Source organism: Heloderma suspectum, chromosome 9 (genome assembly GCF_057233095.1).
Source record: "Heloderma suspectum isolate Gila_16-S chromosome 9, 16-S_ref, whole genome shotgun sequence".
Classification (NCBI taxonomy): Eukaryota; Metazoa; Chordata; class Lepidosauria; order Squamata; family Helodermatidae; genus Heloderma; species Heloderma suspectum.
In genome coordinates, this window is record NC_139466.1 from 1472616 (window position 1) to 1497198 (window position 24583).

General features: G+C 57.1%; 1 protein-coding gene across 2 annotated transcripts in view; it reads left to right on the forward strand.

Annotated features, from left to right (window-relative positions):
• Nucleotides 1–1765: 1765 nt before the first annotated feature.
• SHROOM4 (shroom family member 4) overlaps nucleotides 1766–24583 on the forward strand; it is a 38901-nt gene continuing 16083 nt past the window's right edge. For both annotated transcript variants that reach the window (XM_084813406.1, XM_084813407.1), the window contains exons 1-3: nucleotides 1766–2153; nucleotides 16130–16281; nucleotides 23053–23184. In XM_084813406.1, the coding sequence (XP_084669532.1) occupies nucleotides 1974–2153; nucleotides 16130–16281; nucleotides 23053–23184 (464 nt within the window). In that variant the 5' untranslated portion in view covers nucleotides 1766–1973. The remainder of the gene's footprint in view (nucleotides 2154–16129; nucleotides 16282–23052; nucleotides 23185–24583) is intronic.

Here is a 24583-nt window from a genome sequence, read left to right on the forward strand (position 1 = left end):
CTACCGCACAATTGCGCTCATTTCACATGCCAGCAAGGTGATGCTCAAAATCCTACAAGCTAGGCTTCAGCAGTATGTGAACCGAGAACTACCGGAAGTACAAGCTGGGTTTCGAAGAGGCAGAGGAACTAGAGATCAAATCGCCAACATTCGCTGCATCATGGAGAAAGCAAGAGAATTCCAGAAAAACGTCTATTTCTGCTTCATTGACTATGCTAAAGCCTTTGATTGTGTGGATCACAACAAACTGTGGCAAATTCTTAAAGTGATGGGAGTACCAGACCACCTTACCTGTCTCCTGAGAAACCTGTACGAGGGTCAAGAAGCAACAGTAAGAACCAGACATGGAACAACCAATTGGTTCAAAATTGGGAAAGGAGTACAAGGCTGCATATTGTCACCCTGCTTATTTAACTTATATGCAGAGTACATCATGAGAAATGCCGGGTTGGATGAATCAGAGGTCGGAATTAAGATTGCCGGGAGAATTATCAACAACCTCTGATATGCAGACGATACCACCCTAATGGCAGAAAGCGAAGAGGATCTCAAGAGCCTCTTGTTGAGGGTGAAAGAGGAGAGTGCAGAAGCTGGTTTGAAAGTCAACATTAAAAAAACTAAGATCATGGGGTCTGGCCCCATCACTTCCTGGCATATAGAAGGGGAAGAAATGGAAGCAGTGACAGATTTTACTTTCTTGGGCTCCAAGATCACCGCAGACGGTGACTGTAGCCATGAAATTAAAAGACGCTTGTTCCTTGGGAGGAAAGCTATGGCCAACCTAGACAGCATAGTAAGAAGCAGAGACATCACCTTGCTGACAAAGGTCCGTCTAATCAAAGCTATGGTTTTCCCAGTAGTAATGGTATGGCTGTGAGAGCTGGACTATAAGGAAGGCTGAGCGCCGAAGAATGGATGCTTTCGAACTGTGGTGCTGGAGAAGACTCTTACGAGTCCCCTGGACTGCAAGGAGGTCAAATCAGTCCATCCTAAAGGAAATCAACCCTGAGTGCTCATTGGAAGGACAGATACTGAAGCTGAAGCTCCAATATTTTGGCCACCTAATGCGAAGAGAAAACTCCCTGGAAAAGACCCTGATGCTGGGAAAGACTGAAGGCAAAAGGAGAAGGGGACGGCAGAGGATGAGATGGCTAGATAGCATCACGGATGCAATGAATATGGACTTGAGCACGCTCCAGGAGAGAGCGCAGGACAGGAAGGCCTGGCGTGCTATGGTCCATGGGGTCGCAAAGAGTCGGACACGACTGAACGACTGAACAACAACAAGCCGGTTCTCCCAAGCCACGCCTTGGTTCGCCCCTTCGCAGGACGCACCGCCAAACGCCACCCTTTCGCTTCCGATGAGGATTAACCCGGAGCCGCTGCGCGCGTCGCTCCCTTTCCCTACAGTGCGACGCTGTAGATGAAAACCACCAGGTCGGGATGGGTGGGGCCAACGCGGGCCCGATCCCTTCCTGCTCCCCAAACCCTGGAACTGCGGGGCCGGGCAGGGCTGCTGCGTGAAGTCTGGGAAAGGCTACGGACCGGAGTAGCCCTTTCGCCACTCTGCATCGGCCGGCCCGAAGGCCGCGGCCCTCACACGGACGAGGGTTCCGGCCCTCGCGTTGAGCGACAAAGCTGCTCGCTCCCGGATGCGTGGCTGAGCGGCCTAGAGGCGGACGGGCGCCGCCACGGGAAGGCCGACTTCCGAGGCCGCAGCCCGCCGTGTGGGCGCGCACGGCCAGCCCGGCTGCGCCTCTTCCCGGGCCGGGTTCGCCCGCCCCCGACACGCCCACCACGGGCGCCTCGGCCCGGCCCGGCCCGGCCCGCCCCTCCACACGCAGCCAGCCAGGCGGGCGGGCGCGCCCCGTCCCGTTGATGCCCAGCAGCCCGCGCCGCCGCCGCGGCCCGACCGGCAACTCCCTCGGGCGCCGCGGCCGCGCGTCACCGCTGGCGGGCTGCGGGATGGTGGCATGGAGCGGCCGCCGGGGCAGGCGCAGCGGCCCCAGCCCGACGCAGAGCCCGAGGCGCGGCTGGCGAGCCGGCTGCTGGTCCCCTTCCAGCACGTGCACGTGCAGCTGGCGGGCGGCGCGCCCTGGGGCTTCACCCTCAAGGGCGGGCTGGAGCACGGCGGGCCCCTCATCGTCTCCAAGGTGAGCCCCCTCCCGCCGCGGCGCTCCGTTGCAGCCGGGCCGGGCGCGGGACTTGGGCTGCGCCCTCGGCCCAGGGAGCTGCTCCGTCCGGCGCCGCGCCGCCCCGCGCCTTCCTCGGCGGAGCTGGGGCGATGGCGCGCCCCCGCTGCCTCCGAGGCTCCCGCGCCCCTCGGCCCTTTGTCTGCTTCGTCCCTTCCCGCCGCCGCCCCCGCTTCGCGCGCTCTCGAGCGGCCTTTCCGCGGCGCTTTGTTCGGCGCTGTGCGCGCCCCGCTCCAACCAGCGTCCGCCGTTTGTTAGCCTCGGGAAGTCTGTGCCTGTCCAGGAGCCAGCCGCAGGCGGCGGGTCTGGCCGGGGGGGGAGCGAGGCAGGGCGGCCTTGCCCAGGACTAGAGGCGCCTGTCCTGGGCGGCTGGGGGCGCGCGGGGCCGCGGGCACCTCTGCAGAAGCCCTTCCCCTGCCGGCAGGGCGCGCAGGGCTGGGCCAGGCAGGGCCGGCCGGGGGAGGGCGCCCTCGGCGCCAGGACCCTGTTCACAAGTCCAGCTCCTGGGCCTCTGGAGGGTCGCGGGGAGGGTCGCTGCGGAGGCGGCTCCGCTCTTCCACAATCCTTCTTCTGAACAGATTGGCAGTGGTGTGGGTAACCCAGCCATTGGGGTGGGGGGAAGGAGATAGGGTCTTGGCAGTCGCCCTTCATTACGGGCTGTACCACTCTGCTGTTTTTGCGGTAAACCTTACTCTCTAACTGCTCCTGGTGACCTGTGCCATTCCATGGGGTCTTCTGGGGTTGCTCCGGGCTTCAGTCCCACCCTCTGCTGGAGGGAGCAGGCATTCTGGGCCTGGTCCACTGAGGTGCCCTTTGGAGCAGCGTGGAGATCTGTGCCCTGTTTGTGGCCTTCCCGTGAGAGCGTAGGGCCAGCCGCTGTTGACTGCAGGACATTGGGCTAGATGGGCTGGCCCCGCAGGACTCCTGGTCCCATGAGCCAAGACACAATGTAGCTGTGGGGATGGAGCCAGCTGTGTTTGAGAGGAAGTTGGTGCAAGGGACTGAAAGTTGGCTTATGGCAGCCTCCCCCAACCTGGCGCCTTCTGGATAGCAGGAGTGCTGGGGGTTGTCGTCCATAACGTCTAGAGGGTACCAGGTTGGGGAAGGCCAGCTTCCCTCGTGTTGTTGAAATGAAAGCAGCCAGGTGTGATGCGTGGGTGATTGAGTATTGGGCTTGTCCAGCAGGAGCCCAGTGACCCGCCTGCCTGAGAAGCTGGCCTTCCCTCCCGGCCCCTTGGTGTTCTGCGGCACCGCTGGAGGCTTCTCCCTGTGGCCTCCACCTGGTGGGCTCACCTGGCTCCTGGGGGTGGGGGCAGCTCAGTAGGTGGCAGTAGCAAGGACCATCTAGGGGACGGGTCTCCTCTCAGCTCTGCTGCCCTTGTTGGAGAACTCCTGCTGGCTAAGAGACGAGGGCTCAAGGTGGCGATCCATCACCGGGCCACTCACAAAGTGCTTTGGCCCTCCTGTCTGTCTTGACCCTAGGAAATGGAAAGACCGGTGCTAGTAGCTAGCCAGTAGCTAGCCTTGGAAAGGGCCAGTGTTGATCCTGTCTAAAAATGTGGAAAACTTAGGGAGGGAAGAGGAATTTCCTGCAGACAGGGACGACCGTTCTCTCTCCACCCCCACACGTGTATCTCTTGAGAAGCCTGCATGGGGATGAAGAAGGAACCGTAAAGCTGAACCTCCACAAAAGTGGAGATGCAACAGGGGGAGTCCCATGTCGATGCCGCAACCCTACATCCTTTGCTGCTGGGCTTTGGTGGCTTTGTAGAGGGCTGACCTGCGGTGTGTTCCTTTCCTGCCTTGCTTTGGGGAGCCTCCGTCTCCCTGAACTTGGTTCCACAGGAGAGTCCTGGTGTTTTTCCTGCTAAAACTGCTTGTTTTCATGAAAGAGGCCTTCTGCTGTGCTTTGCCTTTTCCCTCTTCCCCTTCCAACTCCCTTAAAAACATTTCCTGAAGTGTTGGTTTACCCAGCTTGTGTTTGCTTTAAGCCTCCACAGAAACTCCTTCATGACCAGTGGGGAGGCCTGATAACCAGGCCTGACCATGCTGGATGGACTGGTCGTGTGCCAGGAGGCTGTTGCTTGCAGCAGTGCAAAAGTGCCAGCCAGTTTCCATAGAAGTCCTGTTGATGCATGCAAGGGAAGAGTCACTCCCAGACTCCTCCTCCACTTTGCCCTCTTCCCAAAATGCCTGAGGCCTTTCCTGCATCTCCTGGGTTCAGTGGCAGGCTGCCATCCTCCTCCACAGACTTTTCCTCTCTGAAAGTTACAGAAAGATCTGTGTAGAGTAATCCCATTTCTGTACAGTGCAAACCTGGGGGGCTTCCTTCACCAAGCACCATATTATATTTGGCTATGGCAATTCTTAGAGGGGTAACCTACCCTGTCTTGTGTGATGTAGATAAGAGCTCTCCTGCCTGCAAAACTTCCTGGCAAGCCTGCCTCAGCGGCTGAAGATCTAAAGTGGATAAAGCATTTCTGATTATTATCCGTTTTCTTACAGGCTGTTTTCCATGGAGATGGCAAAGGGGCCCAGTAGCCAAGAAGCTATGCCGTTTCTGCTGTGGGTGACCTGGGATGACTTATAGGTGTGTGTGCATGTGCACACACAACGAGGGCCCATAGCTCAGTGGACAGGGCACATGCTTTGCATGCAGGAGGCCCCAGGTTCAATCCCTGGCAGTCCTCTGGTAGGGCTGGGAAAACTCCTGCCTGAAACCCTGGAGAGCCACTGCTTCCCTCAGTGTTGCCAATACTGGGCCAGATGGACCAAGGGTCTGACTTGGTATAGGGCAGCTTCCAATGTTCATAAGGTCCTGGGTTCAGACCTTGGCATCTCAGCCTGCAGGGCTGGTGGAAAGACCCTTCTCCGCCTTAGACCTTGCAGAGGAGACAGTCCCGGGCCAGGTGGACCCAAGGACATACATAATCGTGACAGTGACCGTTTATGTTACTTAGCCCTCCTTTCATCTTTAAAATGATTTGGTTGCTTCTTTGGGTATCACACAGGGCCCTGATTGTACAATTAAAATGAAGGAGAATAAGTAAAATAACATGTGCTCATAAAGGACGAACTCAGAAGACTGGCTCTAAGGCAGCTTCCTAGTTTCAAACATTTGGGGGAGTGACTGTGACACAGCAGGCGCAGGACGTGCTTTGCATGCAGAACGTTCCAGGCTCAGCCGCCATCCGCTCCCATTAAAAGGGCCTCGAGGTGCAGGGCTGGGAAGCCCCTTCCCAGCCCAAGACCTTGGAGAGACCCGCCTGTCCACCTGGACAACCCAAGCTCACCTGAAGCTGCTCCAGCTGTTCAGATTGTCCCCGATGCCGCCGTCATCGAACAATCCACATGCACACAGGAGCAGGCCTCTCTTTTAGTGATTGTGAGTGCAGGATCAGCAGGGAGTAAGACTGAAATACATTGTTCTGGGTTTTTAAATAATTTGCTTTCCCTCAAGGAACAGCTCTCCCTCTCTTAGTGTACTTGCAGATTGCTAACCATGAGGCATCCACAAAAGCAGCTCTGAGAGAACTTGGGATGCATCTTGGGAGAGAATTGGGAACGCACTTTTCTCCTGCAGGCTGCCCCCAGTTATTGGCTGGCTTCCTCCAAGCTTTGGCTTGCTGTGTTTCTTGTCAGGGCTGTCCTGTCTCCTTGCCCCACTCTCCAAGATGTCAGTGGGAATGGGTCCACCTGAGGGGGATGAAGGGCTCGCCTGGACCCCCTGGAGTGCAGGCAAACACTGCAGCAGCGCTCCCCGGCCTCCAGATTTTTCTCCCTACCACTTACCCGCTGGGAAGCTACAGAGAGGCATCAGGGGAACCTGGAGGTGGCTACCGATGCCTTTCCCTGCCAGGAGATGCATCAGACCCAACGTGGGCCTTGGGGTGGGGGCCGCAGCCCCACCGATTCCCTCAGTCGCTTCCTGTTCAGTGTTGCTCATGTGCATTGGTGGAACATGGGCTTGGCTTGGAAAGCCGCCCCTCTGGGGGCGAAAGCTGAGCAGCCTCTGTCTCCAGCAGCTCCGTGCTTGCCACGCAGGCGGGCCTGGGGTGGGTGGCGCTGGGCCAAACTCCTCCGATTGTGCTCCCCCGTGGCTGGGTGCTGAGCAGGAATGGTCATTTGAGGGTGAATGATTAACTGCCCTTGTCCCTCTGCTGCCAGCAGTGGTGCTAGGCTCCGGGGGGAAGCAAGGCCACGCCCTGGATGGAGCGCCCTGCTTCCCCCGCGGCTGGACTAGGCCCTGCAGGAGGGAGGAGAGTTCAGGGCATGGAGGCTGGCAGGGAGCCTCCGTGGGATGCACCTGTGATTGGCCTCTCTTGTAAAGCGCATCTAGCATGCACTGTCTGTCCAGCCCTCCCTTGGAACCACTTCATTGTGTGAAGGCAAGAGGTGCCTGCATTGACTCCTGGAGAGACGGCCATATGCTCCAGCTGCAGGAATTCACTTTGAAGCCACAGCATTTAGGGCTGGAGCAGCAAGGTCCATTCTCCCCGCCTCCCCCCATGGCCATTGCATACTGAAGTAGCTGCATCAGCCAGCTCCCATGGCTGTTGTTTTTGTTTCCTGGACATTTGGAAATTGCCTGAGCACTCTTTTCTCCTGCAAGTGAGCAAAGCTTAACATGAGCAGAGTCAAAGCCCTGGGAGCAATTTTCCACCCTCGGTGTCAGCTTTGTCGCAAGTGAAATGGTGAGAAAGGGAAGCATCCCTGGCAGCTGGCTGAAGGTGTCCAGTGGCAGAGGGCTCTCCACCTCTCCAGGCAGCGGGTTCCATTGTATACATTCGCACACACACCCTTCACCCCCATACACACTCCATGCATACAGATGCAAGGTGCTCCAGGCACTGGCTCCCAGCAGAGATGGCTCCCCTCGCCTGTTCTGGGGGGCAGGTCTTCAGAGAGGCAGGGGGTCTTTGCTGGGCTGCATGGGGAGGCTTCATGGGGTGAAAACAGCCTGCTGGCTGTAGGTCCTGAGTAGCCATAACTAGGCAGGCACGGACCATGTCCGGAGAAATGAAGCACCGTGAGCCAGTCCCCAGTCTGTGTGCAGTCGCCATCTCTTCCTTGGCTTAACACAGATGTAGGCAGCCTGATGCCCTCTAGATGTCATTGGACTCCCACTCCCATCATTCCCAGCCAGCATGGGTGTTACAGTCCAGCAGCAACTGGAGGCCCCCTGCTCTGCTTAGCGCCACATCCCTGGCCCAGGGTTTGCTCTGAGAGCAACTCCTTCCTCCCGTGGGGTGTGACAGCAGGCCAGGCTGCTGAACCAGGGTGGCATCCTGGCATTGGGCCCCAAGGCCGGAGTTCTGAAAGAGCTCCGGTTCCTCCTGGTTTGCAGCAGCAGAACAAGTCCTGATCTCACGGATTGCCACGGTGTGTTTGGAAAAAGACACGGCCAGCCCCTGGCAAAGACTGGAGGAAGGCTTCCAAGAGGTCGCTCAAGCTCCCCCTTTCTCCACAGAGCTTATTGTCTGCACCCCGCAGTGTCCCAGTGCTTTTGGTTTCAGTTGCAAGGAGACTTCCACATTTTGTGCAAATGGGTTGCAAGTGCTTGGCTGATCATGTGGCTGGTGCAAATCTGAATTGTTTTCCTGTGTTTTTCACATGCCTGAGAGATGCGGTGTTGGGCTGGGCTGGTGGGGCAAGAGGCCAGGGTTTCAGGGGGGCTTGTGGTTCTCCTTGGGGTGCCAAGGGAGTCCCTCCCTGAGCTGGTGTGGCAGGCCAAGATGCCAGGGCCAGCAAGCATCTCCCTTTCCTCCCTGGCAAAGTCCGAGCGGGAACAAGGGCCTCTTTGTGCCATAATTAGCTGTCAGGCGGCACTCTCCCTTCTCTCTGCGCGCTCAGGACTAGCCCTGCCCTTTTCCTCCCCCGCTTTCTGGAAGTTGGGTCCTGTGGGCAGAACAAAATACTTGCTGCTGCTTCATTCTCCAAATGTCCTGGTGCAGCTTGGTTCTGCCCCGATTCTATTTGGGGGGAACCCTGACTGACACATGTCAGGTCCAGAGGGCAGGGTCTCCTCCACTTTCCCATCTCCTCTTTGGCTGGCTGCACCCAGAAGACCAGCTCTCCACGCTTCCTAGGAAGCCCTGTGCGTGCTTAATGTGGGCCCTGCGGGGGGTCGCCAGGCAGTTCTTCCCCCCTCCCCAGCCCACTCTGGCGTGGAGAGCAGTGGCTGCCAAGTAGCATTGTGGTCCAGAAAGTGGGGAGGGGGTGCCTCACTTCCTCCCACAGCATGGGGTCTGTGGGTTCTGTCCAGCTGCTTTTCCTGTGGGGGCCTGCATGTGTGTTCGTCTTCTGGGTTTGCAGTGAAGTGTAGCATAGCAGGAATGCAGCAGGGGAAGCTGGACAAGGCTGATAAATCCCTGAGACTATTGTTCTTTCTACGTGGAGCTTCACAGCCCCCATTATCTTAGGGATATCCTCCCCATCTGGACCTTGAATGGCCCAGGGCAGACCTCCTTCTTTGCCCTCCTCAGCAGTTCCAAACTCCGGGTTTTGTAGCCAGCATTGAATGCTGCAAACGAAATGCAGGCATGTTCGGGTCATCTCTTTTGAGCTCAGATTTCGGGGGGGGGGGGCTTGACCAAGCACCCATCGCTGCCAGTAGGGGTCTGTTGGCTGAGCGGGTCTCCATTCCTGATGCATTTGGCTTGCAACTCCTTTTCCTTTGTCTTTGCTGCCTGAAGGTCTCTCCCTGACTTGCGGTCCCGTCTGTCTGTTATGGGGAGGTTAAATATCTCTGTTGGCTCCCTGGGGGCCAGAGCTACTTTCTCTGGGTGGGAGTGTGTGAGAGTTTTGACAGCCCAGCAGTTCTGCCAACTCCTGATTACCCCGATGGGGGTGACCTGGCACTCCTTCAGGGGTGGCTTTTGTAGGAGTGGCGGCCTCTTCTGTGCCAAAGAACACAGAGACATCGGCAGCTGCCTGACCCCCCATCAGATCCCCCGGGTTCCTCTAGTTCAGTATTGCCAACACTGACTGGCAGCAGTGGCACTCCTTCCAGGGCTTCAGGCGGGGTTTTTCCCAGCCCCTACTGGAGTAACCTGGGGCTGAATCTGAGGCCTGCTGCAGGCAAAGCAGTCGCTCCACCGCTGATGCACAGCCCTCCCATGATTCATGGCTCCCCTCTGTGCTGCCCCCTGAGGCGCTTCTCTCTGGATCCTTGATTAGAGCTGTCTAGAGCAGGGAAGGCTGTGCTGTGCTTGGCTGGCACTTGACAGGGCGCCATGACCCGGCTGCCCCGAGGTGTGGTGGCGATGGCCCTCTGACGTGGATCGGGGTGTGGGACTGCCTCACGGAGGGCTCAAAATGCCCCGTCCCCCAAGTGCTCCCTTCTGATTCACGGCCCCCTTGGCATACTGCGAAGGGGAGCTCCTTGGTTCCCCTGCTCACTGGCTGTGACTCCGACAGGCCCAGTCTTCCCATCCCAGGCTTGAGCAGCTTTGCAATTGGGCAGTTCCACATCCCTTGTTTCAGGAGAGCAGAAGCCGTTTCCAAACTGATGTCCCTGGCCCTGCAATTCATTAGTGACTGAGTGATGTGCTTCCCAGACTGGCCAGGCAGGTGGGGTGTCTAGACGCGGCTCCACCTCTGCCTCCTCCTCCTGGCGTTCGGTGCCTCTGTTGCTGCTGCCTTGCCTGGGCTCAGTGCTGCGGGGTGGCTGAGCTGGCGCCTGGCCTCCTGCACCTGAGCGGTTGTCACTGGAGCACTCTGTGGGAGACCCAGGCACTGTTGTGGTGCCTCCACTCAGAGGGGCATTTTGGAGTTATGCAGCAGGCACTGGGACCTCTCGGAAACCAGTGGGAAAGTCTCCAGCCAGATGGGGACAGTGGGTGGATGGGGGGTGGAGAGAGAATCGGGCGCTTCGTGCCCCGTTCAGCATTCTGAGGATCTTGGCATTCTTCTGTCTTTTGTAAGGTGCTGGTGCTTATGACTGCGGAAAGAAGCAGGCCTGGCCCAGCACAGACTCTAACGCCATAGCTGGGCTGGGTTCAGCAAGGTGCTGCGAATTCCCTGCTCCTTGCCTCCTCCTCCAGACTGGAGAAGAAGAATAAATGATAAGAGGGCAATGGGTAGGTCCTGCATTTCAGAGGAGAGGAAGGGAGGCCTTTCTTCGCACAGCACAACTTCATTGTGGAATTTGCTGCTGCAAGACGCAGTGGCGGCCGCTTGCCTCAGAGGGGGCTAGCCGACTTCACGGAGGGTGGGTCCGTCGAGGACTGTTCACCGTGCAGGGCCACAGGGGGGGCCAGCAGTCAGAGACAGGGAGTGCCCCCAGGCGCCAGTGGGAGCAGCGCGCAGGGCTCCTGCCTCCCCACATCCTTTCTGTTGGCTTCCCGGAGGCATCCGGTTGGCCACTGCTGAAAGCCCAGTACTGGGCTAGGGAACCCTTTGCCTCAGGGCTGCGCTTGCATTCTTCCGTGGTGGATCTCTAGGCAGTGTATGCGGGCCTCCAAGGCCATCTCCCATCCAGGCCCTGACCAGCCCCGCTTCGCTTCAGCCAGGCTGCTGCTTCAGGTGCCTCAGGCCATGCCCTGGGGCCAGCCTACAGGCATTTGCTTACATGGCATAACTTTTTCCAGAGGGGCAGCAGCGGTGTGAGTCTGTTGTAACAAAAACAATGAAGAGTCTTGTGGCACCGTAAAGACTACCACATTTATTCTGGCATAAACCTTCATGGACACTGTCTGCTTGCACCAGATGCATGAGCAGAATGTATAAATGGATCACAACTGGGGTCATTTTAGCAGAACTTCTTTTTTTGGTCATGGAGGCTATGCAGCCTCCAACATTGTATTTATGTACGTGTCTGTGTGCGTGTGTTAGTGAGAGTGTCTTGCTATATGCACAGTTTTTATCTGGGAAGAAGCCCCCCAAATGACAATCTTCTCTTCTTGGGTCAACCAGAAGGTGGAAGCAGAATAGAGGAGTGAAGTGGGGGCAAGGCTGCGGGAACTGCCGCTAAGGCTCTTCCTTCATCTTGTGGTTACACGTGTGTGTGTGTGTGTGTGTGTGTGTGTTTGATCTTGGTCTGGCTGAACATGGGATTGCCTGAGTAGGTGGAGGAGACCGTTGTGTTTCTTGTGGCCCCTGCTCACCTGCTGGTTCATGCCTAACGACCTGCTCTCATGGAACACTTTGCACCCTGACTCATCTGCTGAGGCACCCCAGCAGGTGAGCTATGAGTGGGCTGTGGGTCATGCCCCAGCCTTCTGCAGCTGCATGTTGCAGGGGCCAGGATGTGTGCGTGTGGCCTGGAGCTCGGGGGTGGTGAGCAAGCCGCCTTCCAGGGCCCCTCTCTCTCAGAAGACCCTGAGAAGCTTCCAAGGGTCTCAGGAACCCTGCTGGGAACCCCCCCCCACGCTTGCCTGGCCAGGTCTTCAAAGACATGCCTGCCACAGCCTCCAACTCCAGAGCCTTGTGCAGTCCGGGCCAGCTGTTCTGCTCCTCCCCAGCAGACTCTCGTCCCCCTGGTATCTCCAGCTGGGAGCGGGCGCTCCTTGGCAGGGTGTGGTGTGGTGTGCCAGGCTCAAGGGCTGCCTCCCACATGCCGCCCTCCCCCCATCTGGATTCTATTTCCAAAAGGCAGCGGCTGTGATCCAGAGGATGCAGGTCCAGAGCAGAGGACAGAGGCAGAGCTGTTTGTTTTCTTTCTGATCCAAGCTCAGCCTCTGGCAGCACTGTGAGGGAATGTGCTGATTTTGTTCATAGTTGTGCTCTATGTGCTTGGTGTCCTAGCTGACTGGTGTGGGGAGGTCCAGGGCATGGGGGAAAGTGATGGGGGGCAGGTGGAGAAGAGGCTGGCAATGCATCCCTTTCCATCCCACCCTGCAGGGCAGCTCCAAACTTGCTGTTTTCCCCACACTCTGCAAATATGCTCTCTTAAGCTGTGCTGAAGGCTCCTCTGGCCCGTGAAGCAGAGCAGGACCCCATCACAGCTTGAGCGAGGATTCCTCCCTCCCTCCACGGCCAGCTTTTGATACATTCAGAGCAAGGTGATGGAATCCGACTCCTTGTTTTGCCCTCTCCTGCCCAAGGTGCCGGATCAGGATGATCTCAGAATATTGTAAACGTATCCAGACCTGTTTGAATTTGTAAAAGGTTCTTTGTTCCTCCTGGCATTATTGGGAGGGGGTGTTTGTATGGCTGAGACCTGCCCCAAACCTGGATCCTGCCGCCTTATCGCCTGTAGGATGTAGGTAGGGATCTCTTCCAGGGGTGGAAGAGATTTGGGACTTCTTAGTTCAGGATCTCAGCATGGCCCACAATTTGCTAACAAGGGTAAGGATGGGAATCATAGAATCATAGACTAGTAGGGTTGGAAGGGGCCTACAAGGCCATCGAGTCCAACCCCCTGCTCAGTGCAGACTGAGAAGAGAAGAGAAGGCTGAGGGGAGATATGATAGCGCTCTTCAAGTACTTGAAAGGTTGTCACAGAGAGGAAGGCCAGGTTCTCTTCTTGATCATCCCAGAGTGCAGGACACGGAATGATGGGCTCAAGTTACAGGAAGCCAGATTCTGGCTGAACATCAGGAAAAACTTCCTGACTGTTAGAGCAATACGACAATGGAACGGATTCCCTTGGGAGGTGGTGGGCTCTCCCACACTGGAGGCCTTCAAGACAAGGCTGGACAGCCATCTGTCAGGGATGCTCTGACTTGGATTCCTGCATTGAGCAGGGGGTTGGACTCAATGGCCTTGTAGGCCCCTTCCAACCCTACTATTCTATGATTCTGTGTAAAGCTGATCTCCCCTGCTACTGGAGCCTGCTTCAAAATCTGGAATGGGACTCCAGCAGCTAAGTGGGATGTTGAAGCTGATCCCACTTCCCTGCAAGGAAAACTGTTGGATATAGAGCAGAAGTGGTGTAGTTAAAGAACACTCATCAGTTCCACTCCAAATGGTTACAGTGACAGATCCCGCCTTCAGAACCCCACTGTGCCGAGCTGTATGCAATTAACAGCATTTAGATTTTTAAAAAAATCAAATTGAGGACACCACTCTCTGATTGAAAGGGTTCTTTGCTTTTCTACTAATCCGATAGTTCTAGAACAGGCTGTTTTAAAGGTGTTCTGAATCTGAATTTATTTCGAATGGCAGGCTCTCTTGCAGACATATCTGTTTAAACATATATTCCATCCTGTCCCGTAGGGTTCATGTGATTGGTCATCAGTTAAGACGTCGGCGTAACTTTTTGGTTGTTTTTCTCCGTTTTTCAAAGTTCTGTCCCGCAGATAGCGTTGCTCAAGCAGTGGAGCTGTGCGCTTTCCGCTGCAGCCTTTTGCCAAGTACTGAAGTTCCATGGCGGCTTTGGTGACACAGCAAAGAGATCGGGAGCATCAGGGGGCTGGCTCTACAGAGGAGGGTGCTCTTGTCTGTGCGTGCGTGTGGCAGGGGTGGGGTGGAATGGTTTCTGCCCATTCGAGAAGCTCCGTCCACATTTGCTCTCCCCGTGGCCGGCAGGGGTGTGACAGAGAGCTCAGATGTTAAATCCTGAATTGGCTTAGTGGCCATTGTACCTGGCAGCCAAACAGTAACCAGCCAAGGCTCCAGAAGCAAAGCTGTAGGTCCTCAGGCTAGCAGGCAATGTCTTACCTGGTTGAAGGTCTCCTGTTCTCTTCCTTGCCTTGGCAGGCCTTTTTGAGGATGGGCATCCCCAACCTTCTTCCTAAGGAGCTTCAATAGCATTTGACTTTTGTTTGGGACTTGCAGCCTGTTCTAATCCTTGAAAGATGGGTGGGTGTCTCTTCCCCCTCCTCCAATTCAGCTCTCTTGTTACCTGGAAAGGTGAGGACCGGTCCTGCCCTGGATTCTTGTCCGATCCTAGAGTGGTGTATTCTCTCCCTCTCTAGCTTTAAGACAGGGTCTTGGCTTTCTCACCTCCTCTGTAAGCCGGTCCTGGACAAGTTGTGCTTTGCTGCCTTTGGGGACGGATCTGGCCCATGGTGTGCTGCTCCAAGTATCCCTACACTGTGCTGCGCGTCTTTCTGAGTCTGCTTGGGATGGGTCGGGGGGGAGGGGGAACTATCCTGCCAACTCCTTTCCATGCTGGCCCCTGCTCTTTGGTTTGGGGTTCTCAGAAAGGGGCCCCCCGTCACCAAATTGCACTTAGCTTGTCACCACCACATGTGTATCGGGAAGGACTCAGTGGCGGCATTTCCCCTTGAAGTCCTTGCTTGCCCCAGTCATGGGGATGTCATGGCTGGATTCATGGGAACGTTAGGAGCACCCTGGAGCTCTCATTTGGGCCAGACCTTCGGGAGCCTGGGGCAGCCCGAGTGGCACAAACGCTGAGTGTTTCCAGCAGAGGAAGAGATGGTGGCTCCTCCACAGTGCCCTCGCTCTGTGCTTCATTTGTGCGGGGCGGGGGGGGGAGGAAAGGAGCGGGCTCCATGAAGGCCATCGGAGGTCCCCCCAGTCATCTGCAAGCCACAGAGCAAGACTGGAGGCTGGACCTGGAAGCACAAGGTGGCCTCCACGCAGGTTGATGTTGCCAAGAGGAGGAGCCTGGTCTTGAAGCATGACCTCTCTGGAGTGGGCCTGACCACGTGTCAAGTTGGTGGCCAAGCCATTCTCAGGCAGGAGGTGGGTGGAATTCCCACTTGTTTGGGGAGGGTTAAGTAACACCCCGCGGCCCATCGCTCACTTGCGGTCAGCCCGGGTGCAGGCTGCTGGGCGCGGCCTCCGTGCGGTAGCCATGCAAAGGCTTCGTGGGCTTCGGACCGCCCTGCTGGCATTTGGCAGCACAATGGGCCCTTGTCTTGGCCAGGCCACGGGGGGAGCGGCTGGGGGAGCGCCTTGCATCTGCTCTGCACCTCATGTGACACTGGTGGGGAAGGCCGGCTCAGCCCTGCTCTGCTTGCCGCTGCAGCCCCAGCTAGCCTTGGAGCCTCTCCTGGGCAGACTTGGCGCTGCTGGGCTCTTCAGCCTGGAGCCAGGAGGCGAAGGGCGTGTTGCGGCCTGAGGCTGGGTGAGTTCTTGGCCCTGCCGGCTCCTCAGGCCGTTCTTGGCCCTGCCTGTTTAGCCTTTCCAAGGGGTGCTGAGGTATCTGCGGAGGGGCCTTCCCTCTTTGACGTGCCCTAGGCCTGGCTGTCCCCTCGAGGCTGGCGGGGGGTTCAAAAGGACTTCTCAGAAGCAAGTGGAAGGAAGAATTCCAAGTTCAGGGCAACCCTTTTGTCCGCAGGGGGTTGAACTGTGTGTTGCCGGGGGGGCGAGGGGGGGACCTTTCCCCCTGTGAAGTGGGCTGGGATTGCTGCAGAGGCTGCTGGAGTGAGCAGTTCTGAGAAAGGAGGGCCTGTGGCTGTAGGGTGGAAAATAAAGAGAGCCCAGGACATGGCTGTGGTTGCTTCGGATATTTGTATTTTCATATAAGTCAGGATGCAAACGTGTTGAACGATTCTGCTGCAAACTGAGTTGCGGGCTAGGTGGGGACGTTGCAGCCCCCTGCCCTGTTGCCTGAGGAGGAGGCTGTGTAGAGCGTTGCAGCAAACTGGAGTGGGGCAGAGGGGCTGGGGGCTGTTGTTGTTTGCTATATTGCTACCTTGTGTTAAATGTCTGTTCTCTCAGCTGCTTCTTAATGGAAATAGGAGAATCTGTGGGGAAGCTGAGTTCTTCCTTTCTCTCTGCAAACACCTCTGTCCTCAGGTGAAGTAAGCTCCCAGCTGGAATGTGCCTCTCTGCCTTTTCTGGGGCCTCTGCAGCAATTACCACACATTTCTGGCCTAAAAAAAAGTGTCCAGAGGAAGGCAGGGTGTGTCCCTTTCATAGTAACCCCTGCCAGCGGGGCAGGCAGCTGGCTGGTTCGTTTTGTGCAGCTCTTCCTGCTTGGACAAGCGGTCCATGGTCACTGGGTGGATGGGATCCCATCTTCGATCATCCCTCAAGCCAGGGCCCATCCTGCTCTGATGCTTGTGGCTTTGTCCCCCCAGGTGGAAGATGGCGGCAAGGCAGCCTTGTCACAGAAGATGCGCTCTGGGGATGAGTTGGTGAACATCAACGGGACTCCGCTGTACGGCTCTCGGCAGGAGGCCCTCATCCTCATCAAGGGCTCCTACCGCACACTCAAGATGATCATCCGGAGGTGAGAGGCAGGAGCTAGGCCAGGGTGGAGCGGGGCTGCAGTGGCGGTCGGGGCTTTGCAAACAAATCCTGTCTGATCCAGGGGGTTCTCTTCATCCTGCACTGTCCCTTCCTCCTGTTTACATCAGAACAGTGGGCGCTGGTGGTGCAGTGATGCTCCTTTGAGGTGCTTGAGAGGCACTGGGATTGTAGCCACAGCTAGGCATGTACAAGAAATTCATTCAAGTTTGAGGAATTGTTGTTGATCACAAGCTGAATATGAACCAACAATGGGATGTGGCTGCAAAACAGGCAAATGCTCTTTTGGGCTGCATTCATAGAAGCATCGCTTCCAAATCCCGGGAAGTACTAGTTCCCCTCTACTCAGCACTGGTTAGGCCTCATCTGGAGTACTGTGTCCAGTTCTGGGCACCACACTTTAAGAAGGATGCAGACGAACTGGAGAGGGTTCAGAGGAGGGCAACAGAGATGATCAGGGGACTGGAAACAAAGCCCTACAAAGAGAGACTGAAAGAACTGGGCATTGAGAAGACTGTGGGGAGATGTGATAACACTCTTCAAGTTCCTGAAAGGTTGTCACAGAGAAGAAGGCCAGGATCTCTTCTTGACCATCCCAGAGTGCAGGACACGGAATAATGGGCTCAAGTGACAGGAAGCCAGATTCCGGCTGAACATCAGGAAAAACGTCCTGACTGTTAGAGCAACACGACAATGAAACCAATGACCTAGGGAGGTGGTGGGCTCTCCCACACTGGAGGCCTTCAAGATGAGGCTGGACAGCCATCTGTCAGGGATGCTCTGACTTGGATTCCTGCACTGAGCAGGGGGTTGGACTCGATGGCCTTGCAGGCCCCTTCCAACCCTGCTATTCTATGATTCTATGAATTGACCAAAATGCCCTCTTGCAACCCCGAACGCGAGTGTGATTCTTGGGGAAAGCTCTCATGTCCTCGAGTTTGCGATCGCATTTGCAAAATACATCCTGTTGAGGAAATGTGCACTTTGAAATGCATATTTTTCAAAAAGGACACCTTTTCATGCTTTAATTACTGGGAGAAGCGTGCATTTGGGTGTGTGGTTAAAGGAGTGTGCTTTTTCCAGTTTGAAAATGTGCCCTTTCCCTATTTCAGAACCCCCAACCATGCTCACATTGGCAAGTGAGAACAAGGTGAAATGCACATCTGCCGGGGCACCACAGCTAAAGAGGCAGGTGGGGCGGCAGGGCTCCTCCACAGAGCAGTCGTCATGCAGCTTTTCCAGGTCCTTATCAAACACCCGGGGCTCCTATAGCTGACTGCTGCTGCCGCCCTGTGGCAGGAATTGGGGCTGGCATGCCATTTTGTGGCAGGCCAAGGCCAAGCTGGGGAGAGCATGGAGGAGCATCATTTTCCTCCCACACAACTGAGTGAACTGGGATTGGTCAGAAGCAGCCTGCCTTTCACTCTCAATTCCATCCATCCTTGTCTTGTCCCCCTCCCACCCAAAGTCATACAATAACAATAATTTAGTTTAATATTTTGATGCTGCAGCCCACAACAATTCAATAAATGTGAGAAGCAAAACTGGTACAAGTGTTTCGTTTCTGGGACCAGCTGCAGTTGGCGGAAGAATGTGCAGACTTTGAGTTATGCAGAACATTTCCTCCCCAGGAAGAACAGAAGGAGGAACTAGTTTACAGCTATGGAGAGAGCAAATATTTTCCTGACTTTTCTCTATATGGACTAATGAGTAATTTGTAAATGCAGCATGGCTGGGACGAGGGAGGGAATATCCCTGCAAGGCTTCCCACCTGGAGGAAAGCACAGGGAGACGCGTAGCTAGTCTGTTCCTCCCCACTCTCCCTTGTTGTTGTTGTTCAGTCGTGTCCGACTCTTCGTGACCCCATGGACCATAGCACGCCAGGCCTTCCTGTCCTGCGCTCTCTCCCGGAGCGTGCTCAAGTTCATATTCATTGCATCCGTGATGCTATCTAGCCATCTCATCCTCTGCCGTCCCCTTCTCCTTTTGCCTTCAGTCTTTCCCAGCATCAGGGTCTTTTCCAGGGAGTTTTCTCTTCGCATTAGGTGGCCAAAATATTGGAGCTTCAGCTTCATTATCTGTCCTTCCAATGAGCACTCAGGGTTGATTTCCTTTAGGATGGACTGATTTGACCTCCTTGCAGTCCAGGGCACTCGTAAGAGTCTTCTCCAGCACCACAGTTCGAAAGCATCAATTCTTCGGCGCTCAGCCTTCCTTATAGTCCAGCTCTCACAGCCATACATTACTACTGGGAAAACCATAGCTTTGATTAGACGGACCTTTGTCGGCAAGGTGATGTCTCTGCTTCTTACTATGCTGTCTAGGTTGGCCATAGCTTTCCTCCCAAGGAGCAAGCGTCTTTTAATTTCATGGCTACAGTCACCGTCTGCGGTGATCTTAGAGCCCAAGAAAGTAAAATCTGTCACTGCTTCCATTTCTTCCCCTTCTATATGCCAGGAAGTGATGGGGCCAGATGCCATGATCTTAGTTTTTTTAATGTTGAGTTTCAAACCAGCTTTTAAACTCTCCTCTTTCACCCTCAACAAGAGGCTCTTTAGATCCTCCTTGCTGCATATACCTGGGTATGGCAAATGGTTGCCACAGGGCTTGAGTTGCTGCTCCAGCTAGCTTTGCAGTATGATGCTGTAACCCCCAGAAGGGGATGGAGGCTAGGTCCAGGTGGCCATTTGGGCCAGGGGCTGGTAAATCTAGGAGGAGCATTGATGCTCCGCTCTGTGGCCCCATGAAGTCCTGCCCAGTTTCCTTCTGGCAACTGCTGCTAGGAAGACTGAGGCTCCAATCCTTTACCCACATAGCTGAGAGTAAGCCCCATTGGACTCCATTGGTTTGACTTCTGAGTAGGCATGTATAGATTTGCACTGTTAATCCTTGTGTTCCCTGATGGGAATCCTAGGATGCCAAGCTCAGTGTGAGTCCTTGCACTGCATGCTTGTGTGGTGATGCCATAGCTATATGGAATATGTATTTATTTTTGAAGTAGCCCTCCCTCCCTTTCACTGAATTTGCATTGCTAAGGAGAGTTTCCAGCCATGAAAACCAAAGCAACACCGTAAGAGAGAGAAAGCAACAGTGTAAAAACAGAAACCGCTCAGCAGAAAAACACTCCCTAAAATGAGGGTCCACCACATAAAGACCATCTCCCTGGCCAGAACAGGAAAGTCTTAACCAATCAGAAAAAAGCAATAAGGCAGGTAGGGGGCAAAACGGCTCTCCTAGGGCTGGGCGGTCCGCAGTCTGGGTGCAGCCCCGGGTCTGGTGTGCAGAGCTGCCCCTTCTGATTGTGCCCCCGAGAGAAGGGCTGCAGGTTGGGTCCCCGTACTGGAGCAGAGTGGCAGCAGCCCAGCCCTGCTTTGCAGTTGATGGGGCCGTGCCATGTGCTGAGATGGCGATTGCACCCCCGCCCCCGATCCTTGTCTCAGGACAGGGCTGGCTGGCAAACCCTGTGTTATAGGGAAGTCCGATGCCTGCTTTTGTCAAAGGGGGAGCAGTTGCCTGCCTAGATGGCTGCAGGGATGCTCCTGGCCCTGGGCCTTGGTTGCCACCAGTCCCCCTGGCGTTGCCTCTCTCCTGCTTGACCCTCCACCCACATGCCCACTTGCCTTGGCCCCCAGTCCAGTGGCTTCCACCTCTGCAGAGCCGGCGATGATCTCACGCGGCCTGTGCGCGTCCTAGCCACTTCCTGAGCAGGGCTGAGCGGAGATGGCTGCAGCTGCTCCTGCAGGAGGAATTCTGGAGTTCCCCTGCCAGGCAAGAGCTCCCTCGGCCCTCGTGGGGTCTCCCCACCTCCAAACCCCCCTGGCAACTGGCCCCTCTGCCTCCCATGTGGAGGGTCCCCAGCCAGCAGGTGCTCTGTGCTGCCTGGGTCCACAGAGGTGTGGGATGTTTTCTTTCCCTGGCTGCCTGTGTCCCCGTGCCTTGTGGCGGGGAGGCTGCTGTTCAGAGAGCCAGGAAGCCCCATTCCCTGGGGGTCTCTCTGGTCTCTGATATTACCATGGCCTGCTCCATTATCTCCTTGGACATCGCTTCCTCACCACTTCCTGGCTGGGAGGAGATGAGGCTGGCGTCTGGCTCTGGGAGTGTCGGGGGAGCCGGAAACCCCTGGCTGCAAGGAGCCCTGCCCTGTTGTGTTGGGCTGGCTTGCAGGGTTCAGCCCCTCTCAACTGCCTCTTCCCCACAGCTCACAGCTCTGTGGGGCTGGAGCTCTGTGGGGCTCCTTGTCCTGCACACCGTGCCCACAGGTTTCCCCGCTGCCAGGTGACAGGTGAGTTTGGGGCCTTGGCCTCCTGCCCCTTGCCATGTCTCGTCCTTGGGGGGGGCATCCAGCGAACTCCTTTCTCCCCCCAGAGCTGGGTGTTGCAGGGCTGAAGGAAGGAGGAGCCCTCTGTCCTGGGCTGCGAGGTCTGGCACAGGCTTCCTTGTGCCATAGGACCCCTGGAGTGTGCAGGCTCGTGTGTGCAGCTCCTGCTGGTGCTGACTCTGGCAGGAGATTTTCAAGTGCCCTGTCTGGAGCGCCCATCGGCAGACAGGCTCTGTTCCCTTTTCAGCTGCCTTTGGTTCCTTGATGGCGTGAACCTGCAGGGTGCCAGAGGACTGGCAGGGGAGTGGTTGAATCCTGTGTCTGCCCTCCCTAGATCTGTGAATTCACTGCACTACCCCTTGTGGAGTGTGCTGGGCTGTGTCGTGCTGTGGCTGTGGCAGAGAGGGTGGGCTTGCACCTGCTCTGCTGACCAGCCCTCTGTGCCCTTCCTCCAGAGCAGGCTTGCCTGGCCGGTGTAGTGTAGCAGTTCACAGCGTGAGCTAAGAGCCGGGAAGTTCCCATCCAGATTTGCACGCCAACATGAGCTCGCTGGGTGGCCTTCGTTCAGCAACCAGCTGCTCGGTCATTGTGGTTTTGGGTTGCATGGATTGGTGACCTCATTGCCATGTGCTGAAGCCATGGCTGGGTGCTCGGGCCTTTCCACCCCCCTCCCCCAAACTCTGGTGGGAGTTTGGTCCCAGGGTTGATCCCCACCGCTTCCACTGGGGCCGGGAGAGACCCTGGCTGAAACCCCGGAGAGCTGCCGCCGCCAGCCTGTCTAGAGAGGTGATGCTGGCTTGGGTGGGGCGGCTGCCTTTGTCTCTCTGCCTTCTGCATCTCAGGCTCCCCGGGCTGTCCGAGCAGTGCTGGGGAGTGGCGGCTCTTCCTGGCCCGTCTCCTCACTCCTGTGGGAGCTGCAGGCTGGCTGCGTCGGAGGGCTGCCGCCACTGGAGGGCTGCCTGCCGGGCGGTTGCCTTCTCTTAGCTGTGCAGGGAGGGTGGCGCACGGGGGTGGAGCACCCCAAAGCTCCCAGCCTGACCCGCGAAACACGCGGCTTTTCAAAATGCGTTTGGGGGCAACCCCAAGCACATTTGGGCAGAAAAACATCCCACGACTCCCAGCGTTCCCCACCCAGCAGGCACAGGGTTGCGCCCTTCACAGCTTTGCATTTGGCTGCCACACCCGCAGAGGGTGCCATTTTCCTGTGTTTTTCATCCACGGCCAGGAGCGTTGCCTCGTATTTATTGATTGATCCTACAAGAAGTTCAGGGTGTGGTTCCTTCCCCTGCTCACTGTATCCTCACAAAGCCCCTGTGAGGTAGGCCAAGGGAACAGTGACTGGCCAAGGTCTCCCGGCAAGTTTCCAGGGTATTTGAACTAGGGCTGTGGTGAAATGCCTCCCCACCCCCAGTTCTCCACGCCCTTTGCAGGAGACAAATTGGGGTAGGGCATTTCCCCGGTGTGGGACTGGGGGCCAAAAATATTTATAGTGGTTCAGAGGAGGAGCCTGCAAAGTGATGAGAGCTTTGCACGCCTCGGCCAGCAGCAGCGGCTTTCTGCCCCCCCGCCCCGCGCCACCTTTCTGCTCTGTCTCTGTGTGTGTATTGGCGGGAGGGGGATGCAGCATGTAGCTGGTGAGCACAAGGGCTCTTCTAGCAGGGGGCTGGATGGTGGTCACCTGCCACTGTCCAGCCCCCCACCAGAAGGCCTCCGGCGCTTGCTGGCTACACACTACATTGCCCCGCACCCCACTCCAGGCACGCACGCCCAAGAAACGGGGGGAAAGCAGGCTCTGCTGCTGCACGTGGCCCTGTCCAGAGCAAAGGCACGCGCCCCATCTCCCGCTGCTGCAAATACCTTGTCCACCCTAAAAATCACCCCCCCCCCGTGTGTGCAGGGGGCAGATGCACCACTCCTCCACATATCACCAAAATGGGATGTGTTGGTAGATTGGGGACACCCCTATTTTGAACCCAGGTCTGCTCTGCCCCCTCCCCCTGGTTCTAGTCTGACACTCTGACCGCTGCATCACTCTTGCGTGATCCTGTGACCACTCCTGGAGCTGAGCTTTCTGTCCGTCCTTCCTTTCGTTCCCAACCTACCTACCTACCTGTTCAGCTGCAAAAACCATCCAGGCAAGGTGGGCGAGGATTGCTCAGCCTGCGGCTGGAGGAGAGGCCATGGGGCAGGTGCTTCGGGTCAGGCATTGGGTGTGGAAAGAGGCTGCAGGCACCTTTGAGCGGGTGGCGCAGGCTGGGTGGGGAAAGGAGCTGGGGAGAGGGCCCGGACTGGCTGTGGGGCCCAGAGCTGGCTTCATCTAGGCAGCCCCACGCTCCACCCCTCTGGGGGCAGCAAGAGGAGCCCTGCCCTATGGGGCTCCCAGGGGCACCCAAGTGCCGCCCCCCTCATCTCCTCCCCCTTCTGGCTGCCCGGCAGGAGGAACGTGCCAGTCATCAGGCCCCACTCATGGCACCTGGCCAAGCTCTCCGAGGTCCGGACTGAGGTGGCCACCATGCACCTTCCTGCTGATGCCTTCAGCCTTTCCTGGCACTCGGGATGTGACGCCAGGTGAGTACAGCTGGGGGTGGGGTTTCCCCTCCTCCCGGGAGGGCATGTCCTTGGCCCAGCCTCCAGCTTGCCCAGGCCCTCAGCCCCATGGAGCAGTGGGCTGGCTGGGTGGCAGGCACGTTGCTCTTGTGGGACTGCCCCCCAGTGGCCCGGCCAGTTGGACCCTTCCCGGCCTGTGGCATGTGGCCCACTCTGCAGTGTGTGTTGGAGGAGTGAGGGCTGCACTGCCTCTGCTCTTGTCTTTCCAAAGGCAGAAACGCTACTACCTGCCTTCCCCTGCCAGAGGGGCCAGACGGACTTGGGCCACCTGGTTTCCTACCTGCGTTTTATTTGTGTCCCTTGTGCTCTCCTGGGCTCAGGGTGGGTGGCAGAGTGTTGTTGGGCTTGGCTGGATTGGGGCAGCAATGAGTGTTGGCACCCAGTTTCCCTGCTTGACTTCTGGGGGCGCCTGCCTGGCTCTTGTCTGGGAACTCGGAAGGTGGGCTCTGCGTGGACGGGTTCTGCTGCTCTGCTCCGGCTGCCTTCCCCCCTGCCCAGCTGCCCCAAATGCATGGAGGCCCGGGCAGGGAGCTTCTCCTGGATGGCTGGCTTCTTCTTTCCCTTCGCAGAGCTCTTGCTGGCTGGGGCATAGCCGTCCCGCCCGCCGAGAGAGCTGGGCATGGGACATGGCGGTGGCGGCTTCACGGCGGGGCTCAGCCGCCTCCCCCGCCCAGCCTCTCCCCCGCCTGAGCGGCCTGTTTGGGCTGAGCTTTTGCGCGTCTCCCGTCAGGAAGGGAGGTGGCTCGGGAGCCGCTCTGGCTGCCAGCAGGGGAGGTAATGCATTCCAGATCTCCTGCCCAAGTGAAGGCGGGCGAGCTGCCAGCCCTCTCTGGGCTGGAGGGTGTGGCGTGGCAGGCAGGCGTGGGTCTGGGAGCCCCTGCCTTGCCTGAAAGGGGCTCCTCCCAACTCCAGACCATGTGGAGTGCTGGGGATTGCATCTACCCCCCCACACACACACACACTCCTGGATTTGAAATGGAGACAGCTGCCTTCTAAACAAAGGGCAGTCAAGGAAAAGGAGCCTTGAAATTAGCCCCCCCCCCCCAATCTTGTGAACAAGTGATGCTGATCCATCTTTCCCAGGAAGGGCCTGGGGCTTTGCAGTGTGTGCTCCCCCCCCCCCCCGATGAGCCACTGTGCCTGGACACTCCTGTAGGCGAGTGCGGCAAATGACGTTGTGAGGTGCTTGTGGGGGGTGCTCCCAAAGGGTGACCCTCGCAGCACTGAAGGGGGAGGTGCCGGCTGGCCCCCCTTCAGAAAGGGCATCCAATACCAAAAGTATCTCTAGCAGCCATGACTAGGCCACCTCTTGAACCTTGGTGTTCACCTGTGGAGGCTCGGGATTGCCTCCAGGTGACCA